Source organism: Idiotropiscis lumnitzeri, chromosome 4 (genome assembly GCF_059441095.1).
Source record: "Idiotropiscis lumnitzeri isolate Australia: NSW breed Sydney's pygmy pipehorse chromosome 4, RoL_Ilum_1.0, whole genome shotgun sequence".
Taxonomy (NCBI): Eukaryota; Metazoa; Chordata; class Actinopteri; order Syngnathiformes; family Syngnathidae; genus Idiotropiscis; species Idiotropiscis lumnitzeri.
This window is the reverse complement of record NC_142394.1, coordinates 12360171-12385348: the sequence shown is the minus strand read 5'-3', so window position 1 is coordinate 12385348 and position 25178 is coordinate 12360171. Positions and strand designations below refer to the sequence as shown.

Sequence of the window (25178 nt, the reverse complement as noted above, 5' to 3'; positions counted from 1 at the left end):
ATTTTCAGTCCACTAGCTCAATGCGAACATTAACGCATAATGAGAATCGCTATAGAAGTGTGGACTAATGAATAGCATCTATGTGTCTCCAGATCTATATGTATTATACTGCCCCCAAGTGGTCAAGATCCACACACCAGGAGCAAGACAATGTTGATTGAATTGAAGCAAAAAGTGTAATAAAAAACATTTAAAAATTAGACTACGAGAGTTTTCAACACGTGTAATTAGTCTGCGTATGTACACTCCTTTAACCATGGCGTGGCCGTCAATTTGACGGCTCTACTTAATCTTAAGCACATTGTGCTGGTCCAGCACTGCTGGGTTTCCATAGCAACCTGCATTGAGAAACACTGCTGGTCACCATGAGCCATAAAAAAAAAATACAGATCTTCTAGAGTACAGGAGGCATTACATCTGCTTCAAAATATTGACGAGTTTGAAGATGAATTGTCAAGTGAGACACAGCAAGTCAGAGTAAAAAAAAAAGAAAAAAAAAATCAACCCGCCGTGGTAAAAAGGATCTGTGTCGCATGTGGTAATGACATTGTGGCCAGTACACGCCAGACAGATGAAATCAATAAAAGAATGAGCATATGTGGTGACTGTTGACATATTTCCCCATAGAAAAAAAAGAGTTCCGGGTGCCCTCGGGATGGAGTTGTTTTGTGTGCCGTACTTCCGATTTACTTCCTCTTGTTCAACGTGCAGTGCATTGTACTTTTGCTTTTGGAGATGTTGCTTCAAGAGGAGGAATGAGAAGGAATGCTCCGAGATTTATGAAGGAAAACACCACTTTTAGCATTAGCATTTTAACACAGCTTCAAAATCTTGATTTGCATTAGAAATTAAATTAATTAAATTCTATTGAGTTATGTCATTATTGTACGTTTTTATAAAGTGTCATATTATAGAGTGCTATTTTTCATAAAATAGAAAATTCAAACATTTTTGTTGCTGCTTTTGGTAATGTTGGACCATTTATTTTTAATTAATTTAATTTAATTTTTATTTTATTTATTTGGATACATGTGTTTTGAACATGCTCACAGATCAAATTAAACTGCTGTATACACCGCGCGAGTGTTGATTTTATTCAACGTCGCAAACGTTCGCGAAGACGTTCGCCAGACATGCACCAACAGGTTTAACGTTCAAACAGCTTTTCTTGTCACCAGGAAACTTGTGAACATGTGAAACATGTTTTTGCGACAAGAAAAATGATATTCATTTAAGTGAAGACACTGCTCACACAGACTCAGACAGACCAGTAAGGTTCAAAAGACACCCAAAGTGCAACTTTACTTAAATTGTCAAACTAACAAAGAAAAGTTCACTTGGTTGACATGGCGTTGGGAGGCAGAACACAGCCTCTTCTCCACTCCCCACAACTTCTTAAGTCCTCCCAGCTCAGGGGCAGCACCTTCCTTAGTGTCCAGGCACAGTCTCAGCAGCCCGAGCTCACCTACTGGCGAAATAACGAATAGCTTTTCACGACACTCTGCTTGCGTCGACTGCTATCGCTCTGCAATGCAACTTCCTACCTCCTGAGATTGGGAGAAGAACCAAAAATAAAAAATAAAAAAAGACACTAGACAGCATCAACATAGCAACATAGTATTGTAGCAGCCAAATAGGCATCACGTTCTTGTTTTGAGCCAAGCCAGGTAAATCTCTCTTTTACAGGAACACGATGAGAAACATGCAGCAACAACAACGACGACACATCATTAATTCTCATTGCTACCTGGTCTTTCTGTGATATTCAAGATCAACAGTTAAATAATTTACAATCTTCCGTGAATTAACAAAGAGAGAGAAAAGGGGGAGCCATCTCGGAATGCGTGGATTTGCAGGGACGTCGTTGAACATGGACAGAATGGAAAAGTAATGTAATAATCTACACTTGGGACCGTTCTGTCCATATTTACATCCAAGATATTGGCTTTTGCATTTGGGGCAAACAGACAGAGAAAAGAACGAGGCCATTGAGATCAAGAGAGACATTAGTCGATGTTTGAAGATGTTAGTAATTGCGCGCTTGCAGGTTGGGACAGAAAAGAAGGAGGCTTAAGTTTGAACTTTAACAAAGAGACTGCTAAAATGTAACTGGATTCCGTTTCCTCTTTGTGTTGAGTGAAACATTTGGAAAGGAAAGAATGAGGTCCGATGGCAAGAGAGAGTCAGATGAGGACAAGGACGAGGACCGAGTATACAGGAGCGAGTTCAGCTAAAAGATGGACTTGCTGTCACAGCCACTGGAAGAGATGCTGGAATGGCTTCAAATCTGTGCTGGACTTTTTCCCGGTTTGGCCGCCGACAGCGTCAGAACCGAAGGGGGCGGAGCTACCACACGTAGCCCATATCGTCATCCTTGTCGTCTTCTTCATCATCGTCGTCTTCTGTGATTTCCCGAGGGTGGATCCGACCCCGTCTCTTCTTCTGCCGACCCTGAGAGGCTTCTTCCTCTTGGTCGTCGAGGAGGATGACTGCACCGCCGCTCCCGAAATCTCCCGATGTCTCCTGGTCCTCATCTAAAACAGATTCGGCAAACAATAAATGCATCAAATACGTATTGGCAGTGCCCCACGAGACGGTGCTGTTCCACCTACATAATTTTTATTTTATACACAGCAATGATTTCAAATTGGAATGAATGTTAAATGTGTCTCACTATCACAATGTGTTCCTCCTGTTGCTGCCCCCCTGCTCAATGAACAGGTCAGACATGTTCTTTTAAATCTCTTGTTTTATTTGCAGATTGGTGCCATCAGACACATTGCACTACCATCAATTTGACCATTAACTTGAATTAAGTAAAAATGAACACAACATTAATTACAAGATCAGGACAAAATATAATAAAGCATAAGTAAAAAAAAAAAAAAAAAGATTCACTGGCTAAAGGATGGGATCTGACATTAATGGTGACCACGTGACTGTGTCGGGCCACCCGAAGTGCACTGACGCTGGCCCAACCTTTTTTCCGTCTGAAGTGTCGATAATCAGAATTAATCCAAACAATTTTGTTTACGTCGATTGTTGTGTGTATGCAAAAGTTCTTCAGGTTCATTTTGAATAACAAAAGGTTTTGCAATTTTGTGCGAGACTTGTATTCCAATTCAAGTTACCATCTGAGAACTGTCAACATATTTTAAAATGCACCGCCCCCCCCCCAAAAAAAAAAAAACGCTCAAACCACCAGCTCTAGCAGAGCAACAGCTGTTACATAGCATAGTACTCGACACATATTTTGATGTTGAACGAATGTTCCTGAGTTGACATTTAATCCTGTGCACATATCGTCTAAAAAGGGACTCATTACCTAACTCCTCCAGAATTTTACACAAACACCTCTTTCCGAGCACAATTTAAAAAAGCCTTTATCTAACAGGCTGGGTTTACAGTAAGTGCACAGCAGCTGAGTGGCACATATTGTGTACAAATCAGCTCATGTTTATGCCACTGAGCAGAAAGCAACCTCACTGCTACCTGCAGTATTAGCTTAATGCAGGGTGATGTTACGGGCAAAACGAAGGACTTGCATTAACACCGTGGTTGTTAAGAGAGGAGGTAGGTATACTCCAGTGGATCAAATCAAATAAAGAGAATTAAGCTTGAGTGATGTATTGTTTTATATTCTCGGATGTAATATCCAGTTATTAACTTATTTTTCCAGTTATTAACTTGTTATTATATTACTATAAACTATATTATATCTATATTAACTTATTTTTCGACTAAAATATCAGTCAGGAATGCTCAAATATAAGGGCCACTGCACTATGACCTACATGGCGGAATTTGATTACGTACCGCACATCCACCCGTGTACTGACACAATAAAACTGCTACCCTTTATAGGTTCATGCAGTACACTAAATAATTTTTTTATTGAACCACAAAAACATGGCGTGATTGCCAAGGAAGATGAGCAAAGAGAAGTAACGGGCGACAATAAAGGTCAGAGTGATGATATTTCAAGAGGCTGTTGACAATGATCGAACGCCCCACGCAATGACTGCACCTTGGCATTTTGGTGACAGAGACTCCTTATACTTGGCCTTCGTTCGACCAGTATATATATATATTTATATATTATAAATAAAGTTATGCAACATGGTAACCTGTATATACTGCATGGGTAAGGCTTGCCGGCGCTACGGGAGCCAGCTGTGAATCGCTTATGCTTAAAATCAGGAAACGAAAGTAAACGCTCGTTCTCATTTTGGATTTTCCATTGAACTTGTTGCAACAACCTGGTAGCATATATTAAAGATACCCGAGATTTTAAGTGGCTATATTTTTTCATACGATTGTGTAGTTATAACAAAGATTTGTGGTATTTAAGTGACAGTTGAGCAGGGTGTGGCTTTCACGTATTCAGCTGGCACGCGCACAGTGTTTTAGAGCAGAGAGAATGGATTGATTTGGAGTTGATTCCTCCTTTAAATTTGAGACCCTTTTTTGTGGTGTGTCAAATATAGACACTTTAATTCAGTATTTTTCATTCATCTATCAACAACTGTTTTATTGCATTAATACCAAGTTGTTAACTTATTTTTCTCCATATAGGCTACAATATACTTAATTATATACATGACAGCTGTTTGTACTCCCGCTTCTTCATATTAACCCGAATGAAAGCGTTTGCTGACAAGCGTGACAAATTCTCCTACTTGACTTGCACAGCGTTGGTGTTTTACCAAAGTTGCATCCGTGCTAAGAATATTCGAGGTAGACACAATCCGACAGGACTGACCCATGAATCTCTTATATTATCGCTTTCTGAGACAATTGCAGATACATGAGAATAAAAGAACGTTGGTGCTGTGGTTACCACTTAATAATCCCTTATCAGAAACAGCGCAAAGTTAGAGACACAGCAGTCATTCTTAAAAAAAAAAAAAAAAAAAAAAAACGCTTCCTGTGAGAGGCATACTCCAAGGGCAAAATAAACAAAAGCCTTGTTTATCTATAGAGCGTATTTGTGTGTGTGGGTGTGTGTGTGTGTGTGTGTGTGTATGTGCGTGCATATCGTCGTTTTTACCGCAGTTCGGGTTGCCTTGCTTTCTGGAGCCGGCGATCTCGTTCCCATACTTGTCCACACACCAACACTGTCCAGTGCTGACATGACACTGGGTCGGTTTAAAGTAGCCCTCCTCAGTGCAGCGGGGAATATGGGAACCTGCAGGTAGACCACAGCATATATGGGAAAGATTCAGGGACATGCAAGCGGAAGGCCATTTGGAGAAAAAGCGTAGCAAGAGACCAGCTGATAGATGTCAAAGCTCTTTTATTCACCGAGGGAGATCGCCGAGCAATTACTACCGAGATGCTTGCAGGACAACAGTCATACATCCTGCTTAAAGGCAGGCAGTCGGGCTCAATAACACACACGCTTCACACATAAGCACAAACACACAAAACCAACACCGGGCCAGACTCATTTTTCAAACGGTGTTGTTAGCAATGTGTGCAGCGGAGACAGATGGCACTAAATGAAACCTGTTCTCAGGAGAATTTAGTCGGAAACTTCACAAAAATATAAGCACTATCTTGTACTGCAGTCTGACAAGACTTGTTTTCATGCAATACCAGAGTCACCGTATCAACACTTGTCTGCCCTCAAAAATGGAGAATTAACATCCAATTTAGAGATGTAAGACAGTGGAACAATTCATTTATTAAAATCCCAAATAACAGGGGCTAAATGGTGTATTTCCCGAAGCTGTTGCTAGCAGGACCAAAAGTGGTGCAGTCCGACATATTCAAGAGGGTTCTGCACTGATGGCTTTTACTGAGCAACATGTGAGAGAGCACCACATACGCAACATTAAGTGATGGAATAGGAATGGTTAGTGCCAGAAAAATATGCAGGAAAGAAATCTGTTGCCTGCTTTTGCCTGAGTGATACTTGCTTTAAAACTTGGTAAAGCATGGGTGAAAAACTGTTGTGGGAGAATTGACCAGACAATTATCACTTTGCACTGAGATGACCCAGATGCAAGGGGATGGCGAGTTGAAAGGAGTCATTGTTGCTATTTCATGACTCCTTCTGTGACTGGCTCCGGGTTTGTCCTTCGATCGTTCTGAAGCTAGAAAATCGCATTGCCAAATGGAAAATATTTCTGAAAAGCTTGTTTCAGTCATTTGAAAAATGTTTAGAGAAGCAGATTTTGCCTGCTCCCACTTGTCATGCAACCGTACTGTTTTTCAGATGAGTACATTTAAGACATTACATTCTTCTCGGGTTTGAGAAACAACATTGCGTAAGCTAAATTAATCTTTTTGCCTATACTCCCAGAAAGCAGAAAATGAATTGTGATTTTGCAGATGCGTTCCTGTTTTCACACAAGTGAATCAGACTCTTTGTATTTGGAATGTGCGTTTGCTTCTGTCACATAACTTATAATGGGTAATTTTTTTTTTGTTCACACAATTATTTAACAAGCTAGTCATTTTTATTATTTCTTTGATGCTTGTTGAATTGATGATTCAGATGATGCGTTTGCATTCAGAGGATTGATTGATAATTTCAAAGGTCCAATAACACAAAAATATGCTTGTTTTGTACAAATTATTCCTATAGCTACTTCACAATACGTAGGAAGTCATACTTGTGAAATTGTAAAACAACAAGAACATGGTGTTTCTACTTCACAATCAAATACTGCTGAATTGTTGTGGGAACTGTCGATCGCATTGCGGAGCTACAGTGGTATTTTGCCTTCCAAGATGTATCTCTGGGAGTGTACAATGGAAAATTGTCGCCATTGAGCAACGACAGCTGTCCATTTAACTGACCTATGAGGCTCTTCCTTCGACTCTGATTCTGGATCCTGCTCTTCTCAGCTTGGCAAGGCAAACCTACAAACAAAGAAACTCATCAACCTTTTCCCCTATCTGTAAGTACCAGAGTCATTTTTTAAAAAATTCTTAAGGGATTTGTTTATACATTCCCAGGATCTGCTCATGAGAACTAAACACTTTCATTATTTAGTCAGAGAGCGACAGTAGACTGAACTATTGTGCAACTTGCAAATGTGTCATTACCCAAAAGTCAAATAAAGTGCACATCAAAGTGTTAGCAAAGAAGAAGTGGTTGTGAGCAATTTAAATCCACAGACCTTTAATGAAGACAAGGCTGGGACTCATTGACATTGTAATTGGTTCTTATTTGGAATGTTAAAATCTGTGTTAGACAGTTATTAAGCAAACGTTATTACACGGTGTGCAAGGGCTACTTTGCAATCCGCTGGATCCTCAGACATAGGAAAGAGAAATTTGTCAACTATTTCTTGCTGGCTGTGCAATAACGGTCCCTAGGCAAAATCACAAGAGGGGCGGCATTGATGTAAAGTGAAATGCAGAGTGAGCATTTTGTTACTTTAGTTCGGTGGTACGATTATTGTGTGAGAATTGACAGGTCTGTAATGACTTTTAACTGCAGTACATTTTTAGAGTGACCTATTTTTTGCAATTATCCTTTCAAAACGCTTTCAAATGCCTCACCCTCGGGTTTCTGGAAGCAGTAGCACCACTCGTTGTTGGACAGCTTGTCGTCCTTGAAGGAGTCACACGAGTTGAAGAGGGGCTTCATACACAGCTCGTACTTGTCCATGTAGATGGCGCTCAGCTCTGACTCGTCCAGCAGGAGGTCAAAATTCATGTCTAGTTTGTTGAACATCCATCCCAGCGAGTCTTTGCAGATGGGCAAGATGCTCGTGTCAAAGTCTAAAAAAGTCAAAGAAGAGACAGGACTCAAGTGAATATTTTGGAGCGTAGCACACAGGCCTTTTGTATTTTTTTTTTGCGTGAGTAGCACGCTAGAGCGTGTAATTGTGTGTGTCATTGCGCGACTGCAGCTTGGCTGAGTTGAAACATGTTGACACTAGAGAGAACAGCGCGGAGGTCACTGTCAACATCACTACCATCTCTCGTGAGGATCAAAAAGCTGCTGTACAGAAATGAGCCCCACTCACACTCACACACTTGGGAGGGCAGATGTACTCACGTCCGGTGGCCGAGTCCGAGCTTTCAGTGGATTTGAGGTCTCTGTTGGCATCGAGGTGGAGAACTCCAAACCAGTCCTTCAGTCTGGCAGCCAGACTGTGGAGCTGTGCATCAGTGCATACTACACAAATAGACACACATGAACAATGATGAATACAATGTGCATTTCAGATGCTGCAGGTACACATGCTCAAACCCAGAAAACAGGGAAGCCATGATATTCACAATTCGAGCTACAAAGCACTTTGAGGTCAATTTCAGTTGACAGAAGGGGCACTGCATAAAATGTTTGATTTTTTTTTTTAAACTGTTTGTCTGCCTACAGTCATGAATGAGAAACATTTTCAATCGTTAATCCTTATGTATGAGGTGTATCAGAAAGGTTCCAGGACTGCTATCATAAAAGATAGATTTCAAATCCTAACTACAAGCGTTCCCCTTCGAAGAAATCCCCGTTGGTTTCCCAGCCTCCACTGCCACGCCAGCATGAACTCCAAAGAGTTCTTTTGGGATTCTCTGCAATGATATTTAGCATTTTATGCAAACTTGCTGATTGACTGTAAAGTTACAATTTCATCTACCAATAATTGATCATATCTGCACAATAAGACCTGACAGCAAACACATTCTTTTTCACTCAGTCAGACAGCTGCTCGACTCCCAAGTGTGATCGCATATCGCCGAGTGAGCAGGCATGGTGAAAACAGTACTCTTGCACTGAACAAAACACACGTCACAAGATGTCTCCAGAGACGTGTTGTTGATCTGGCTCACGTTGATGGAAGAAACTCACTTTGGATTTGAAATGCATTTTAAACGACATCAGTCCAGGAACGTTTCTGACATATCTCATACATTCGAGGATTTGCATTTTGACACAATGAACGGACATAGTTATAGTTACCAGCACAGCGTAGCTACCAGATAACAGTTAGCCACGCTTCTTGTAATTCAATTGTTCTTTCTTTTTTCGTGGGTTACGGGAGACTGGATGCCTTGTAGCACCGTGCTGCCTTTGACAGGTCCGTCTTTCTACGACATCAGACATCTGGTTTGATTTGGGTGGGGTGATAGCGTTCGACTGATTACATATGATTGTATAACACGCTTCTCGGCTGCTCTTAAAATGGTGCACTTCTGCTGCATCATTGTGAGTTATAAAAAAGATCGATGTCTCGTTCATACTCCGAAGATAATAACGCACAAGGGCCCGTAGACAGAAGAAATATGGTCATATGATTGTTTGTGGTGTGCTGTGTTGGTCATCTCCAGTACACTACATACTATAAGGGCAGTACAAACACACATGATTTTTATTTTTACCTCGTCATGCTTTCTCATTTAAAAAAAAAATCAGGAAAAATGTTAAAAACCATTGCGTGAGCAAAACTTTAGTGCACCTAACCTGCAACTTTCCAGGCGACCAATCCAACACCCGAGCCAAACTGAAACCGATCAGTGTGTTTGTGTGAGAACATTTTACCAAGTGCTTTATCTCTACCATTTGCAGCAGAGAACAAATGCGTCAATTGTGTCGAAAACGATCCGCCGTCCCCTCTGAAATAAAACTTTTGTGCAGAACTATGTAGTCTCATTGCTTTTCCTAACTCAGACCAGAGAATATGGCCTTCTTACGTTTTGTTCTTTCTGAAGTGTAATTTTTTTCTTTGTCATCTTCTATTTCTTGAGTGAAACAATGCACTTTTGACATTGTTCTCAAATTTCCAGTAAGACTTTTGTTCATTTCCTGTCTTTTCCGTATGAATTTTCTGAGCTTCTTGCTTTTACCTGAGCTTCATCACACCTGCCATACTGACTTTTCTCATGACTTCCTCTTCCACTTTGATATGACTGTCTCCTCCTGTATCTTTTGCTCACCTAAATTGCTTTGAGTGCTTCGTTTCCCATCTCTCCCCCTCACACATCCCCTTATAAACTCCAAAGATAAGTGCTTCTATGTCTCGCTTTGATATCCACTCACCCTGTCCTCCTCCTCCTCTTCACACTTTTTCATCTTTTGATTTTGACTGCTCTGACCGCTCCAGTTCTCCATCGCATGCTCTTCTGTCTCTTCCACTTTGCACTACAACACAAGTGTCGGTGGTCTCTGATTTCTCCTTCACTCGGTCTGATCTAAACTGTTTCTGACAGACCAGACTGTGTCACCTGTTCTACAAGCAGTTTTGGGTGAAGGAAGTGTTCAAAAGAAAGCTGGAAATAGATACATTTACACAGAACGGATGGCTTGTTTTCTTCAACTTTCTGTGACCCAATGTCTTGAAGCGATGTGGTGCATTAGAACCACATTCATGAGTGCCCTCACAGGTTGTCGCAGAACTTCTTAATCCAAGGACCACTGATTCATATGGGGAATATTTAGTTGGTTTTAGTTTGAGTCTCTTTGGTGTTTTACCTAATCATGTAAATTACATGAAAGTTAAATGCGTTTCTGTATTTAGTTTCTGTTTTTTGGCGTCCCTCACTTGCGACATCGAGCCTATCATAAGAAGTGCCCAGCAAGGGCAGCCAGACCATGATGGGGGTCCCAAGATCTGCTTCTTTGTTTCAACACACTGCCTCGTGTTTCCCTGGGTATGTCTCCATTTCAGTGTTCCTTGAGATATCAAGCCCTGTTGTTTCCGTCGCAGGAGGCGGACTGCACTGTTCCTTCTGTCAAAAACCCCCTGCATAAGTGTGCCAGGGTTTAGAGATTGGCCTGTTCTGCCATGCCACTCCAAGGTCTCTGGTGCAGGCCATGTCCCTGACTACAAGGTTAGCCAAAAGGTTTGGCTTAGTTCGCGTAATCTTCCTCTTACGAGTCCAAGAAACTGGCACCCAGGGACATTGGTCACTACAAGATTGTTGAACCCGTGTGCCTCCCAGCTTTTCTTTGGAGTCATCCTACTTTACATGTCTCTAGGGTCAAACCGGTGTCCTTGGGCCCTTTGTCCTCCCCTGTGCCTCCATGTTTGGTAGGGTTTTCGATGCGCGTCATTGTGGTCTCCAACTTTTGGGTCTTGTGGACCTGCACCTTGAGCCTCTCCCTTTTTGTGTGTACGTTTTTGTGTGTGTGTTGGGTCCTCAACATACCCAATGTCAATTCAGTCTCAACTAGTTTGTGGCCTGAAGAACAACAACTTGACATCAGCTAATGCTGACTTCCAAATGGACCGGAGTTCAGAACATTTAGAGATTCTCCAATCCCTCAACTGCAACCTTAAAAATGGATAAAAAGTAAAGGTGATCAGGTGATCAAACCACAACCCCTCCTCCCATGAGTGTTCATCTACAATCAGATTATTTTACCATTCATTTAATCTAAATCAACTTAAAATTATTCAGTGAAACTGGCTCCTTTGGTTTAATTTTCTTTCTAGTACGTTCCAAGTAGCTCAAGCAGCGAAATTTATAAAGAACACAACAGATGGTAGTTTGTTCTAACAGACATTAGCCAATAAAACGTGTGCCTGCTTAATGATCAATGCAATAACTTGGAGTCTTTTATTCTTTGTAGTCTGAACAAATCATCTGCAACCCGGTTTGGGTACCAGCCAAATGTTTTAGGGAAGGCTGAACTATAGAAATCATGATCTCTGTTTGTCTTCTTGCCTAAAGGGTAGGATGCAGTTTGGGTCAAGGCTCTCACATTCCTCCTCACCCAACACATGCATGCCTTTTTTTTGTGCACTGCCGCATATTCATGGTACAAAAGAAAAGGACCTTCTCTTTTTTCTCCAATAGTTTCAAGCAATTCAAAAGGAACCAATTGGTCTACAGGTAGTTGAATCTCTTATTGATGAATCACGATAAAAGGAACATTTCTGAATAGTTGAAGAGAAAATCTGAAAATCGTGCCACACGAAAAAGTAGTGTTGACTTCTGGGCTGGCGGTTAGACAATCGGATGACGCAGTAGATGTGCAGCATGAGGTGACACTTAACAAATTATGAGCGGGTAGGAGCTTGATGGGTCAGTTTCATTAAAATGAAACAATGGCATGTTTGATTTAGTTTGCCCTTTATCACCAGCAAAGTCTCACATACGGTGAGGTGAGTCGGCTCAGATAATGATCAGTTTTACACTGCTCCTTTAGAAACATTCAACATTGTCCTCTTTGCAGTGCCTACACCAAACATTTATCAGTAAAATGGAAACCTATTAAAGCTGTAAGTCGAAGGTGCCTTGTTTATAGAGATTATAAATAAAACAGTAGCCGATTTTTTTCACTGAGGTACTTGAGTACATTTCTTTTTTTTTTTCATCCCACTCTGCACTTTATTAATCGGAACTAATAGTTTATGTGTTTAGAGAAATAATGAACAGCATAGAACACGGGAAGTGGGTGGTCTCCAGGAGGAAACATTCAGTCTCTGTTTTGGGATGGTATTCTAACAGACTTATTTGATGAAATTTTAATACTGAGCCGCTTTTACCATTCAAATTCAATCATCATCGTATTCAAGATTTTTTTTGTCTTAAAAAAAAAATAAAAATAAATAAATAAAACAATCAACAGAGAACTGGTAACACCCATATACCCATCTTTTTCAAGATGTTTTTGTCAAAACAAAAATCTCATAAAAAAAAAAATCAACAGAGAGCTAGTAACTTGGATAGATCCATTGAAAATGTGCATGCTGATATTCCTTCAAATGTAATGGAATTGTCTTGGCAGGACCACATGCCAGTGTCACAATTCTGACAGAAAACGGTGGTGGATTGAGTGAATGAAGAGCTCATTTAGGTTGGCTCTAATTAACATAAACAGCTTATGCTAAAGGGACTTTATAATTAAGAACACATAAGTGTGCAATCATAATTAACCATTTTAGGAGACATTTTTAGACAATGGATGTGCAGTATACTGAATAAAAAAAACAGATAGTTCAAAGCAAATCTGACGAGTATATATTACATTCTCTCTGATTATTTATTTCTTAGCTAGCAGCATCGATATCATTGCTTTACTTCTGTTTGTCCAGCATACCCTATATAGCTTGAATCGTATTGCTTGGGGTGTTATCAAAACAAAGTAGATTTACATTTTATTGTGCACACCATCAGGCTTGCTGAATATAAAACCTGTAAACAGCATTGCACCAGTAAAAAAAGAGGTTTCATCACAGGTTTCGTATGAGTGCCCCGTTTGGTTTGTAGCTATGATCACATCTTTATGTTTACTGATACCCAAGTTCAAACTGCTGAGTCTTATCATCGGAACACAATCTGGCGCACACACACGCACACGCACCCCCACACACCTTTACTGCCAACACCATCTGTTTAACATTCTGAGCCAGTGATCTGATGTGAGATGCTATCAGGTTCGGTGACAACACACACACGCGTGCACAAGCATGACACTTACTGCCCGAGTCAGCGAGAAATAAAGAAATGCAACACTGGGATGAGGGACATTCGTGAGGACTGCATTTAAAAAGCCAACTTACTGTGAGAGTTAAAGGAAGAGAGCCAGACAAATAAATTGATTCTGTTCACAAGGCTACACTCTCTGGAAACCAAACAGATATATACACAGTTGAAACTTATTGTTTGTGATTATTTCCCAAAATTCTGACGTAAACAATATCGTACGGATACCAAAGCAATATTTTCCACAGGAAATACAGAATCATAAATACAATTAATTGCGTCCAGTCACCGTGAAACATGAGGAAAAAAACATTTGATAGAGGTGCCGTATAGTTTACCATTCAGAAAACAATGAGAAATAAAAAGTAATGGTTAATGAAATGCATAAATTTGCCTTTACTGAAGACACCGGATGGTGTTTAACAGATGGGGAGGGAGGGTCATTGTCTGAAAGTGGAATCTGCTATTGATACTTTGCTCCAAGGTTCTTTTGTGATACCTGCGGTTCGTCCCGTCTTATTTAAGAAAGGGCCCGCTGCTGGCAGTTGGAACTTTCTCTGGGAACATGGTGGTTATTGAACAGGCACACTCACTAAATTCAATTGTTTCAAAATGCTTGTGATGTATCCATGGGGTGACGCTGACTCAAAAATACATTCAAAGGTTACGCTCGCATAACGAATGCTTTGTGTGGGGATGGAATCCAGAAAATGAGTAGCTGATTCACATGGCCAGGCAGGCTTCGTATAGCCCAGTGGTGGGTAAACTTTTTGATTGGCGGGCCACAATGGGTTCTAAAATTTGACAGAAGGGCCGGCCGGACCAGGAGCAGATGGATGGAGTGTTTTGGTAACCTCACTTCATCGGACAAAAAAAATACATTTAATTTGAAATGAAAGTGAACAAAAGCATTAGAACAATATATATGTCTTTGAAAAACCACAGTATTGAGAAAATAAAACATTAACAAGGTTTATTAATTTAATTTTTTTCAAATTTGGCGGTCCGGATTAAAATGTTTAATGGGTTGCATGTGGCCCCCGGGCCGTAGTTTGCCCACGCCTGGTATAGAGCATTTCCATCTGATCAAAACCCATGGCGGGTGTAAAAAAAAAAAAACAGGATGCATCCGTTGAATGTGCTCAAATCATGTTCAACTGTCAATTAAATCCCACTCCCATCTAGAAACTTAATTTTGCCTTTGGTGTTTTTATCATTATATCATGTAAATGACATGTTTAACCTTCAGGGACTAACTGATAGAGCTGAAGCATTTAAATAATTTGAATTATGGGTGGATTCATCAGACAGACACCCAGTTAGGGACTATATTCGTATAAACCTTTTGTTCCGCAGCGGGCCGGTTCACACAAGTCCATAACTTTCGCAGACCGGCAACCAGGTAGTTGGTAGTTTGGTGGGTGAGTGCAATGCTACAACAATAAACGCAAATCCATTCCACAGTTGTTTCTATTTCACCAATATTGAATGACTTTTTGGCCTTAGTGAAGCAATTAGCCACCTAGTATTGCACTCTCATTAAATTTGTTGACAAATCACTTCAAAGGTTGCATTGACTCATTGCACAACCACTTGCCACATAGTGTAAAGAGCGGGATTTGTTGGTGCGTGGAAATCAACTCTCTCCGTAAATCCATATTTCAAGTTGGCCTTCTTGTATCGTCTGGAAAAGGCACCTTTCTTTTTCTTCTTGGGCAAAGGCTCTTTTGTTGAATTCTCACTGTTCTGTTTATCAGAAAAAGAGGGTGTGGAGGGTAACGCTCATGAAAAACCACTCCGTCAAATGAAAAAAAAAAAGAAGAGAGAAATCAGGAAAAACTGAAATTGTAAAAAAAAAAGTTGAACTCGACTACAACACACTTCTATTTCTTCTCTACATCTCAGTCTTTGCCCAACTTTACAGGCAATTTTCAAACAAATGCAGTTTAGAGCAGTGAAACACAAATCTACTTTACAGGTTCTTTTTACAATAAGATTTTAAGATTTGGCCTCTGAGGGCCAGTTAATGAACCAAAGTAACATCCGCAATGTTTTGTCCTTTAGCTGGTTGGTCATTGCAAGCCGAGTTTGATGAACACAACACATATGATGCAATTTACAAAGATTACGTAATCAACATACCCAGGGAGTATATCCATCTATCCATCCATTATCTGAATTGCTTATCCGCACAAGGGTTGCGGGCGTGCTGGAGCCTATCCCTGCTATCTTTGGGCAGTATGCATGGCACACAAAGATGGAAAACCATACAGACTCACAGTCACACCCAAGGACAATTTAGAGTAATCAATGAGCCTACCAAGCATGTTTTTTTGGAATGTGGGACTACCTACGCAGGCACGGGGAAGAACATGTAAATTCCACACAGGAAGGCCAGATCCCGGAACCTGTAATTGAAAAACCTGCACCTCTGAACTGTGAGGTGGACATGCTAACCAGTTCACCACTGTGGGGCGTACAAAGCATTTTATTGAAACCATTTTTCTCATTTTATTAGATAACCATTGACTCTGAACTGCACCAGATGGTTTGTTGCATGCTGCTGTATTGCGTTTTTAGATAGTATTGATGGTTTCTATTATAGCAATGGGATCGGGGGGATTTTAAGAGTGTGTGGGTGGATGAAGTCGGGTCAGTATCCACTGAAGGCCCATGCACCAAAGGCATGGCCCGCCACTGTGAGGGAGTTAAGACAGACGGTCAAATGATGGATATACGGATGTAGAAAACAAGAGTGCTCCTCCTCATCATCATCATCCTACTACTCCCACATTGGGAAGGGAGGAATTTTTTAACAACAACAATCCATCCTTTTTTTTTGTACTGCACCATTTTAGATTGCATTTTTCCTTCAGAATCTCTCCATCTATCAGACAAAATCCTATTTTTGTGACAAACAACAAGATACAGAGACTCACTCCATCACTGGTCGCTGGAGCTGTCAGAAAAGTAGTGTAGGGCGGAAAAATAATATAAATAAGGAGAGGGGTGAGGGAAAAGCTATGGAAACGTGAATTGATGGATATTTTGAGGTATCACCACAAAGGGTGTTTTTTTTTTGTGTGTGTTGGAAAAGTCTGAGGCGGCAGCTTGAGCTAAAAATTGCTGAAAGAAGAGTTGAACTTAGAAGTGAATTTAAGTATAGCTCCAGTTCTACCCATCTTCCCATCCATGGATCCACCCATATAATAAAATTCAAAGAGAGAGATGGTTTGACACGTAAACAGACGAGCAAAATATGGAGTGCACTCACAAGTCTTGTCAGTTTTCAATGGCGTCTTGCTAAGGACTTGTCCGGGCAAACACGGACATTGTCCATCACATTTCACGGAGATCATCTTTCCGGCAAGGCAGCTCTGGAACTCCAGCTTACACTGTAAAATGATGAAAAGAAAATTTAATTAATTGGGAGTGAAATGCAGTAGGAAAAAAAACATGTCTCTGGTGAAAAAGGAAAAAGAAAGGAAATAAAGACTTTATTATGAATAATAAACATATTCCTTTCCCCAGGTGGCCCAAATAGTTAGGGAAATTGAATTTAATTAGTCAAGGGTGGGATTCTTTATTCATTGTTCAATTATTACTGTATTTTCTTTTGTATAAAACCATAAAGCAACCACATTTTGGTTGGTTGGTGTCTCATATCTTTCATGAAATACTGCAATGCATATTTTGCTGTCAGAGGCTTTAGAGAAGTAATGCAGGCTTGCCTTGTGAAGCACATTGAGTTGCCTTGTATATGAAAAGTGCCATTTAAATAAAGCTTTGACAGCCTAGTATGACAACCTCACGACATGCAGCATGCAAGAATAAGTCTTGATTGAAGCTGATTCAGACGAAATGTTGCTTTTAGGAGACCTCATTCATCTTGTGGCAGAAGTTCCCATGAAGAAACAAACTAGCATTAGACGCCAAAATGGCTGGTGACGTTCTATTCTTCTTCACTGCAGCACAAACCCTAATACAAGATGGGCTGCTTCAGATAGTAATTGAAGAAAATAGGAGTAAATAATTCTTATTTCTTCTGTCGGTAATTGGCAACTGAGGTGGGTTATGTAAGCAACAACAACAAAAAAAAAAAACAAGAACCCTGGCCTTCACTTTTTTATAGTGTTGTTGACATTTGCGTCATTATTTTTCAAAGCACATTTGAGGGGATTTTGCCATTATCTTGTACAAAAGTTATCTTTTCTGTGTACTTTAAAAGCGAGTGCAGTGAAGATGACATATTGATATAATTCACATAATTTCTGTAAAACAAGCCCACACAAAATTAGAATGGCCTAGACCTAGAATATTGCTCTCAGTCAGTGGTTCTCAATTGATGTCACCCTGCGACCGGCATTTTGCTTATGTCGCCAAGTCGTGCCCCATTTTTGGACAAGTTAAAGATAAGTTAAAAAAACGAGTCCATTCAAAGATTTCAAGACAAATAGAAGTATTTTAAAGCGAACTCTTAAGTGCACTGTGAGCCAGTGCCGTCTTTCGTGGTCCAGTTAAAAGGCGAGCAGCAGCATTTCTCACCACTTGGCGTTTTAAGGACTGCCTGACTGCAAAATTAAGTAAATTGCAAAAATTGATCGTAAATGTAACAAAGGCATGGATTACTTTTTCTAAGAGCTGAAGAGAAAGAAAAGGGCTTCACCTTAGCCTGCTGCCTAAGATGAAAGAAGCTGGATCGAACAACCGATTTGCCGATCTAATTTTGGACAAAATGACACGTGCGTGGCAACACATCGAAGCAGAAATCTGAAAAGCAGCGCGGCCAAGACATGCTAAGAAATTAAGACAAAAGACTCTTGAAAATCAATTATTGCCACTTCATTTAAATTGTAAATGTAGGTCTGTGCTTCTGATTGTGTTTGGGCATAAAGAGAAGGCTTTGAAGGCCCTGACGTCACGCCAGTTGTTATGTTTACCTATCTTACTTGTCTTTGCCTGGACTTTGAGCATGTAATCAAAGTTTATTGATTCATTGATTTTACTCTTGTGAAATGATCTTTATGATGGGACACTGTTGAAATTACTGTTAATAATTTTAGTATTAATGGATAGCCGGGGCTTTGCTCGCCTGCTGCTTGACCCAAGTTGTTTTTTCCGGAAAAATAGGCAGAGAGGGGCCAGCATTTAATGGCATATGTGAAAAAAAAACTACAATTCTCCGTACTGCTGTCAAAGTATTGAATTAGCTGCCTGGAGAGGAGGACAGTAAGCGAAAAAGTCCAGGAAATGGATGGATGACCTCCCCCAGTCCCAGTCTGCACACAGAGACGCATCATGAATCTTTATAGTTGTCACTCTCCCGGGGTTAATGTGGTTTTAATGAAACTGTGTTTCAGAACCTGTGTCAAAAGAGTAAAATATAGGAGTGGAGTCATGGACTTCACGGAGGTGATGCACGCACTGTCTTCTTAATATGAGAAGTGTACGTCAGGCTATGAGGACCCATCAGTCTGCCTGCTAACTGACTGAACCGTTCTCGTTGCATTGACAAATTGCCTCCTTTTACTTATTTCCATTCCTCCTTCAATACTTCAGTCCTTCCGCACTGGCGGTACAGTAGGTCATTAGCAAGCGTGCTGAAAAAAACCCCCAAAAAACTACCAGAAGAACAATACATTGATTTGGACTGTATATTTATATATTTATATGCATTTTTTCATTGAGGAAGCCAAATTGCTCAAGGACTTGTTAAACTGCTGTACTCACAAAAACATTTCCGAGTCTTCAAATGCAAACATTAATTGCAGTTTTAGTCAGTAAAAACAACAACAAACGATCACATAAAAACAAACAACAAAAAAAAAGACATTAGTGTTGGCCACACCATGTTTACGTGCTCCGTCATGCAGCAGAGACTTGGCTAGCGTGTTAGGTTTCTATGCGAGAGTAACCAGACCAATGTTGGTGTATTTGACGCACCAATTGTCATTAGTTGAGTTTGTTGATATTGGACTTATTAATGTGATGTAATTCTAAATATCGGTTAGATGTTTATCTGTCCGGTAGTTATTGTATATTGATTCCCTACTTAAAACTGTAGACCAATAAGAGTGCATTTCTATGCTATGCTGATATTTTATGAAGGTATGGGAAAAACTACTTCTTCCTCATAAGGGTAGAGTACAGATTATTAGTGCATATTGGATATAATGTATCGTCCGTCCAAAGGTGAATACATTAAAGTGTTAATCAAACGAATCAATCATGAAGGAATCAAATTCAGAAGCAGTAATGATAATGGAATCAGAATCCATAAATTCTCATCAATTGCATTCCTATTACTGTATTTTCCGGACGATAAATTACACTTATTTTCATAGGTTGTCTGGTCTTGCGACTTATCAATGAAAGTAAATTTAATTTCACAGACAGCCACGAGAGGCGACTCTAGACTTATGGATCAATATCTGCGACTCTTTACAAAGACAACTGAGAATGACTGCACACCAATGCCTCTCAAGAGAATCATATCCTGCAGACTACAAAGTATCAAGTAATGAAATTTGCAGCTGAAAACCGTCATCTAGCAGCTAGGGGAAAGTTTGGAGTGAATGAGAAACGTGTTAGGGAGTGGCGAAATGCGCAAATGTTACTTTTACGGTGATGAAGAAAAATTGAATGCTTCGATGGCGAGAGCGAGAGGAAAGAGTTCGCCAGTGTTTGCTTAAATAATGTGCTGCGGGTGAGTCTTGTCAACAGTGCAGTTACAGTATGTCTCAACCTTCAGGTATGAATATAACAGACTCGTGCTGGGCAGACCGTCCCGGGGGCGGAACGGTCCGGATGCCCGTTTTTGGGGCAGGGGATGACAAATTTTAAAAATGGGTTCGATTAACAAAGGCTAGAGGTTGATTTTAGTCTGCGTGTGATGAACCTACTCGCAAAATGGGCAAACGACAAAAATTGTCTTCGAACATGTCAAAAGTGCCACTACCAACTGTTTGTCTATGAAGAGAAGTGAGACAGCAGTGTGCATTCAAACCTGTGCCTCCCACATATCATTACGGGGTCAAGGGGCCGGCCATTTTTATGTATAAAGACGGAGGTTCGAGGCCGGAACAGTACCGAGGCAAAGTAACTGCCTCTATCAGAGCATGAACGGCGGTGTCCCAAAAACAGTAATATGAACACTGGACACCTTTTTTGTTCATGTTTATATTTCTTGTTGCTAAATAACCTTCATTGTGTGAGCATATCTTGCACCAATTCAGCATGTTTTTTTTTTACATGATTTTATTGTTATAGCTTGCGTCCCAAGATGAAATATCGGTTTTTGATCTGGTATTTCTCAAGATAAAGGGAAAAGAATTTGATTTATAGTGCAGTGCGACTTTTCTATGTTTTTTTTCAACCTCATTATGCATTTTTGGTCTGGTTCGACTTATGCTCCGGAGGAACTTGTAGTACGGAAAATACGGTATATATATGTCTGAATCTGTCCTTTAGCATTTATGATTGAGTGGTTGGTGATTGAGCCACTATGAATAAGTTATTTAAAATTACCATATTAGTGGTGACGTCCCCTTATCTTTAGAAAAGTACTGTATAGTATACAGCCGACCCGATTTCAATGAAAAAGACTCAAGGTTTTGCATATGGCAATGCATATTTCTATGGGCTCGACAAGTGGATACAATAAGCATGGATGGATGTCAGTGAACCCACTCACTGCTGGAAGGCCAAAAGGCACTGTAATTACTCTTCATTCTTTTTTGACTCAGTATTTATTCTTCACACGCAGCTCTACTCTCTGTGCCTTTTCATATCACCTCATATTGCTACACCCCTGCTACCACGGCAGTAATAGCTTGCAGCCACAACCAATCACATGTAGGTCAGAATAGTCACAGCCTATGTTCACACTGCAGCTCAATAGCATTTTTTTGCCTGTATGCAACATAGATTTGATTATTTTTTTTTATACAGTGTGAACAGTCAAGTTTATTTTCAAATCCGACCTGGGCCTCTTTCTTAAGTGGATATAAACCAGATAGGTTTGCCATGCTGTCAGGTTTTGGTTTTGGCATGGTGGAGGATTGAGGTGGAGGACCCAAATGCAAGGAAGCCAGGCAGGGAATGGTTTTAATGAAAAGTATTTAATTACCAAAAGAAAACTAAAAGGCAATCAAAGAACTAGGAAAACGATTAAGTACAAAACAACAAGGATCAAAGTAACAAACTAACACGACAGGAGACAGGCAGGAGGGGAACTGATGTAGACAACTGACGTGGATAATGAACCGAGAAGAACTGAAAGCAAACAGGGAACTAAATACAAACAAATTAACGAGACAATGAGGAACACCTGGACAACACACACAGAGAGTTGGAGAGAGCTGATTGGTTAACATTAGGGAACGCGATGACAAGAACAGGTGGACACAATCAGCAGACAAGATACAAAGGAACACAAGGAAACTACTGAAACTAAATACCAAACCAAAAACAACAAACAGACCATGCGCCCTGTGTTGTGAATGTAGCCTAAACAGCCAAGTGGATTGTTTACAATGAGCTAAGGATCAAAGGGTAAAGAATCACTGCCAATGAAAGCTCACGTTCTGTCTTGTAGACATTTAGGCACAAAGGAGGGAAGATTCAGAAGAAAGACTGAACAACGAAGGAATCTAAAGAAATGTGGCGAAATGTAACAAACTGCATGTTCGTATAGCAAATAATTGAAACAGCACAAATACACGTTTCATCAATTACAGTTAAACTAAAGCATAACATTAATAAAAGAGGTGTATTTTTTAAATTAAAAAAAGTCAGGGAATTTTACCTTAGAGGAGTAGGTGTGTCCATCGGAGCCACATACGGGATTTGAACGGAGTGATGAGCACAGTTTGCAGTTCCCGTGAATGCCCGCTTCAAGCCTATGCTTGTGGCCCAAGCTGCCTTTCCGGGCTTTCACACTGCATGACAAGATAAATCACCAATGTTCTCTTGAAGAAAAACACAATCTATACAGTGCAAGCAGTTACAAACTTCAAAGGCAAGAAGGTATTCCCGCCAAGCATTTCTTCAACAAGGCCGAACTGGGTGAACAGGAACCAGATTGTATTTATGTAGAAAATAAATAGCACCATGTGCGAAACTATAATGTCCTTAGGAGAAAGCTAACATATTTTAGGAGACACAAAAGATTCAAAAAGTCAAGTTTGAACATGTCTTATTGCATTTGTTTTTTTTTCTGTTTTTTTTTACATTATTAATCATTTACTTATCGTAAAATTCATCCCTTTTAACAGGACAGTGTTACGTGTCTGACTGGGCACGTGCAAGTACCTTCAAGTAATAACATTAAAGGAAGAAGCCGTTACTGTAGCATTTATATTCATATCTTTTTAGCAAAGTTTAACTGAGTCCACTTATATTACTTGGTTAAATATTTATTCGCAAATCACATATTTGCAGTCGAAGGCTGATCCAATAAATGGAAAAAGAAGTTGGCACATGTGCCAAGCGTTAGTTTACAAAATGCCATGGTCATCAGCTGGCCTGGTATGCATAAACCAGTGCTTTCAGACAATTTTGTAGTAATATGAGTCGTGTAGTAGATAGGATATTGGCTGCAAATGAGAATTAAAAAATAAAATCAGATGCAATCCATTAATCACTAATGATCAGAGGAGAACAGAAGCACAAACAAATAATTACACAAATGCAACAAATAAAACAATGCTGACAGATATAGGAAAATCTGGCATATAATACCCAGTAAAATATTTTACATAAAAATCAATTTGAAAAATAAATGAAGATTGAGTGAACACATTTGCTCGGTAAATGATGCTAAAATAAAAGAGTGGAAATATTCTCTCTCTTCTTTTTGATTTTTCACATTGCACAGTACTCCAGCTCAAAACTGAGCTCTCCCGTGCTACACTAATTTGGAAAAGCTCTAATTTCTCAGTACTATGACCTCCACACAGCAGGATGGAGGTGGGTAAGAATTAATACCGGAAACCTCAGTTGGGCTTTTTGAAGTGTTGCTGGCTGCTTAGTTAAATGTCGAAGGCTAAGTTAAGTCAACAAACACAAGAACTTAATTAACTTTTTTATACATATTGTATATATTTTCATAGGCAGGTATTTATATGGATATATGCAGTGGATATTTAAAAAAAGCCGCTGGCAGCTTAGGACACGAGCCTGGCAATTCTCGTGGATCTCCCCGCAACGCTGCCCATCGTTTTAAGCCGAAACTGCAATTCTCTCTGCATCACTGCAGTCGCACCATATGACTGCCCGAGAAATAAATGAAAAATATGTTCAAAGGAAGCTAATAAAATTATTTCACCCGACTACTACTACTAGACTACAGTTAAAGTGTATCACTTAATTTTTTTGTTCAATGTAAATTATATTTCATGGTTATCATTGCTTTCCTGTCCTCTCCAATGCTCCCAGCTCAGTGTGTCTCATTTGATGACTTTTTGATATTGTTTATATTAGATGTATAATAAGAAGATTCATTCTTATTACATATACAGTACACTACTCTGAAAAAGTTTGTGAACTTTCCAAAAACCTAAAATAGACGATAACTTTTCAGGTGAACTTAATGTGACCTTTTATAAACTTGTGAACACAATCATCTAACTTTTCAACGTGTAAATTCTTTTCACACGACTTGTTGTTCTGTCAACAAGCTGTATGGGTTTTTTTAATTTCTTTTTTTTAGGTATTTTCCCTACGTACATGTCTATGCATTTCTGTGACATTTCCGGCGTCTTTGTATCGCCGTTACAGCCTGCTCATGACTCTAGGTGACATTTTAAGCTTAGTAGATACTTCCCTCAGAGAATACTTTGTTTAAAGCCTTGTGATGCAGAAATACTGCTGATTCGTTTTCAAGGCGCCGTATGGTCTCAAATGAAAAAAAAAAAATACGAACAGCTTGTGGAAAACTTTTTAAATACCAAATCTAATTCAACCAGGAAATCAATTGATTGATTCATGGACACCTCCTGTGAATTTTAGTCTTCAACTCCTTGTTCGAGAACAGCACTTTGAGCAAACATTAAACAGTTGGATGTGAACATTAAAAAGTTTAAACAGTCAAATTAGGTTACCTTGTGAAGATTATAGCACACTTTAGGTTCATTCTGAAATCTACCTGACAACTAAAGAGACCAATTATGATGTAGTGTATGTACACTTCTCAAAAAGGTGAGGCAGTTTAATTGCCATTATCAAGCTGGTGATTTGTAACTTGGAAGCGTGGCTGTGCAGGATGCACGGTTGAAGGAAAAACCTTTGCCACAGTAATTCGGCAGCCTCCTGTCGCCAGTGCAGAGCAAGTTCGCATAGTTCTTAGCATTTCCTCAGCAAATCCAAAGCAGGGAGCAAATCAGGCAGGCTGGGTGACATTTTGGTGGTGGCGCAGTTAAATTAGTATGCTGTTAAAATGCCAACAGCATTTGTTATTGCTTTGGTTCAAGCTGTAGAACCTGGTCGAAGATGTTAAAATTTTGCTGCCAGCTGTATTTGCACCACGCGAGGTTTTCTGGACGGTACTGATATTCAAGTGCTGCTTAATTACTTTATTTTGAACTATTTCCATACGCATATCACTATTCCTGGTGTCCATTTTTTGTACTTTACCAAAAAGAAATCAAATGCATGCACATTCAAGACACGGAGTATATTTTGACTTTTCATTGTTTAAAATAGTCATAATAAATCAAAGTTGCCCATCCCTGAGATAGTGCAAGTTTTATTCATCAAAGAAGGTGCCAAACGTGGTACAAAGTTAACAA

General features: G+C 39.8%; 1 protein-coding gene across 3 annotated transcripts in view; it reads right to left on the bottom strand.

The window, feature by feature from the left end:
* Positions 1-1271: 1271 nt before the first annotated feature.
* The window catches only part of spock1 (SPARC (osteonectin), cwcv and kazal like domains proteoglycan 1), an 85823-nt gene continuing 61916 nt past the window's right edge, over positions 1272-25178 (bottom strand). For all 3 annotated transcript variants that reach the window (XM_088294454.1, XM_088294456.1, XM_088294455.1), the window contains 7 exons: positions 22196-22328; positions 16664-16784; positions 8018-8137; positions 7516-7737; positions 6808-6870; positions 5051-5188; positions 1272-2534 (listed from right to left, as the gene is read on the bottom strand). In XM_088294454.1, the coding sequence (XP_088150580.1) occupies positions 2347-2534; positions 5051-5188; positions 6808-6870; positions 7516-7737; positions 8018-8137; positions 16664-16784; positions 22196-22328 (985 nt within the window). In that variant the 3' untranslated portion in view covers positions 1272-2346. The remainder of the gene's footprint in view (positions 2535-5050; positions 5189-6807; positions 6871-7515; positions 7738-8017; positions 8138-16663; positions 16785-22195; positions 22329-25178) is intronic.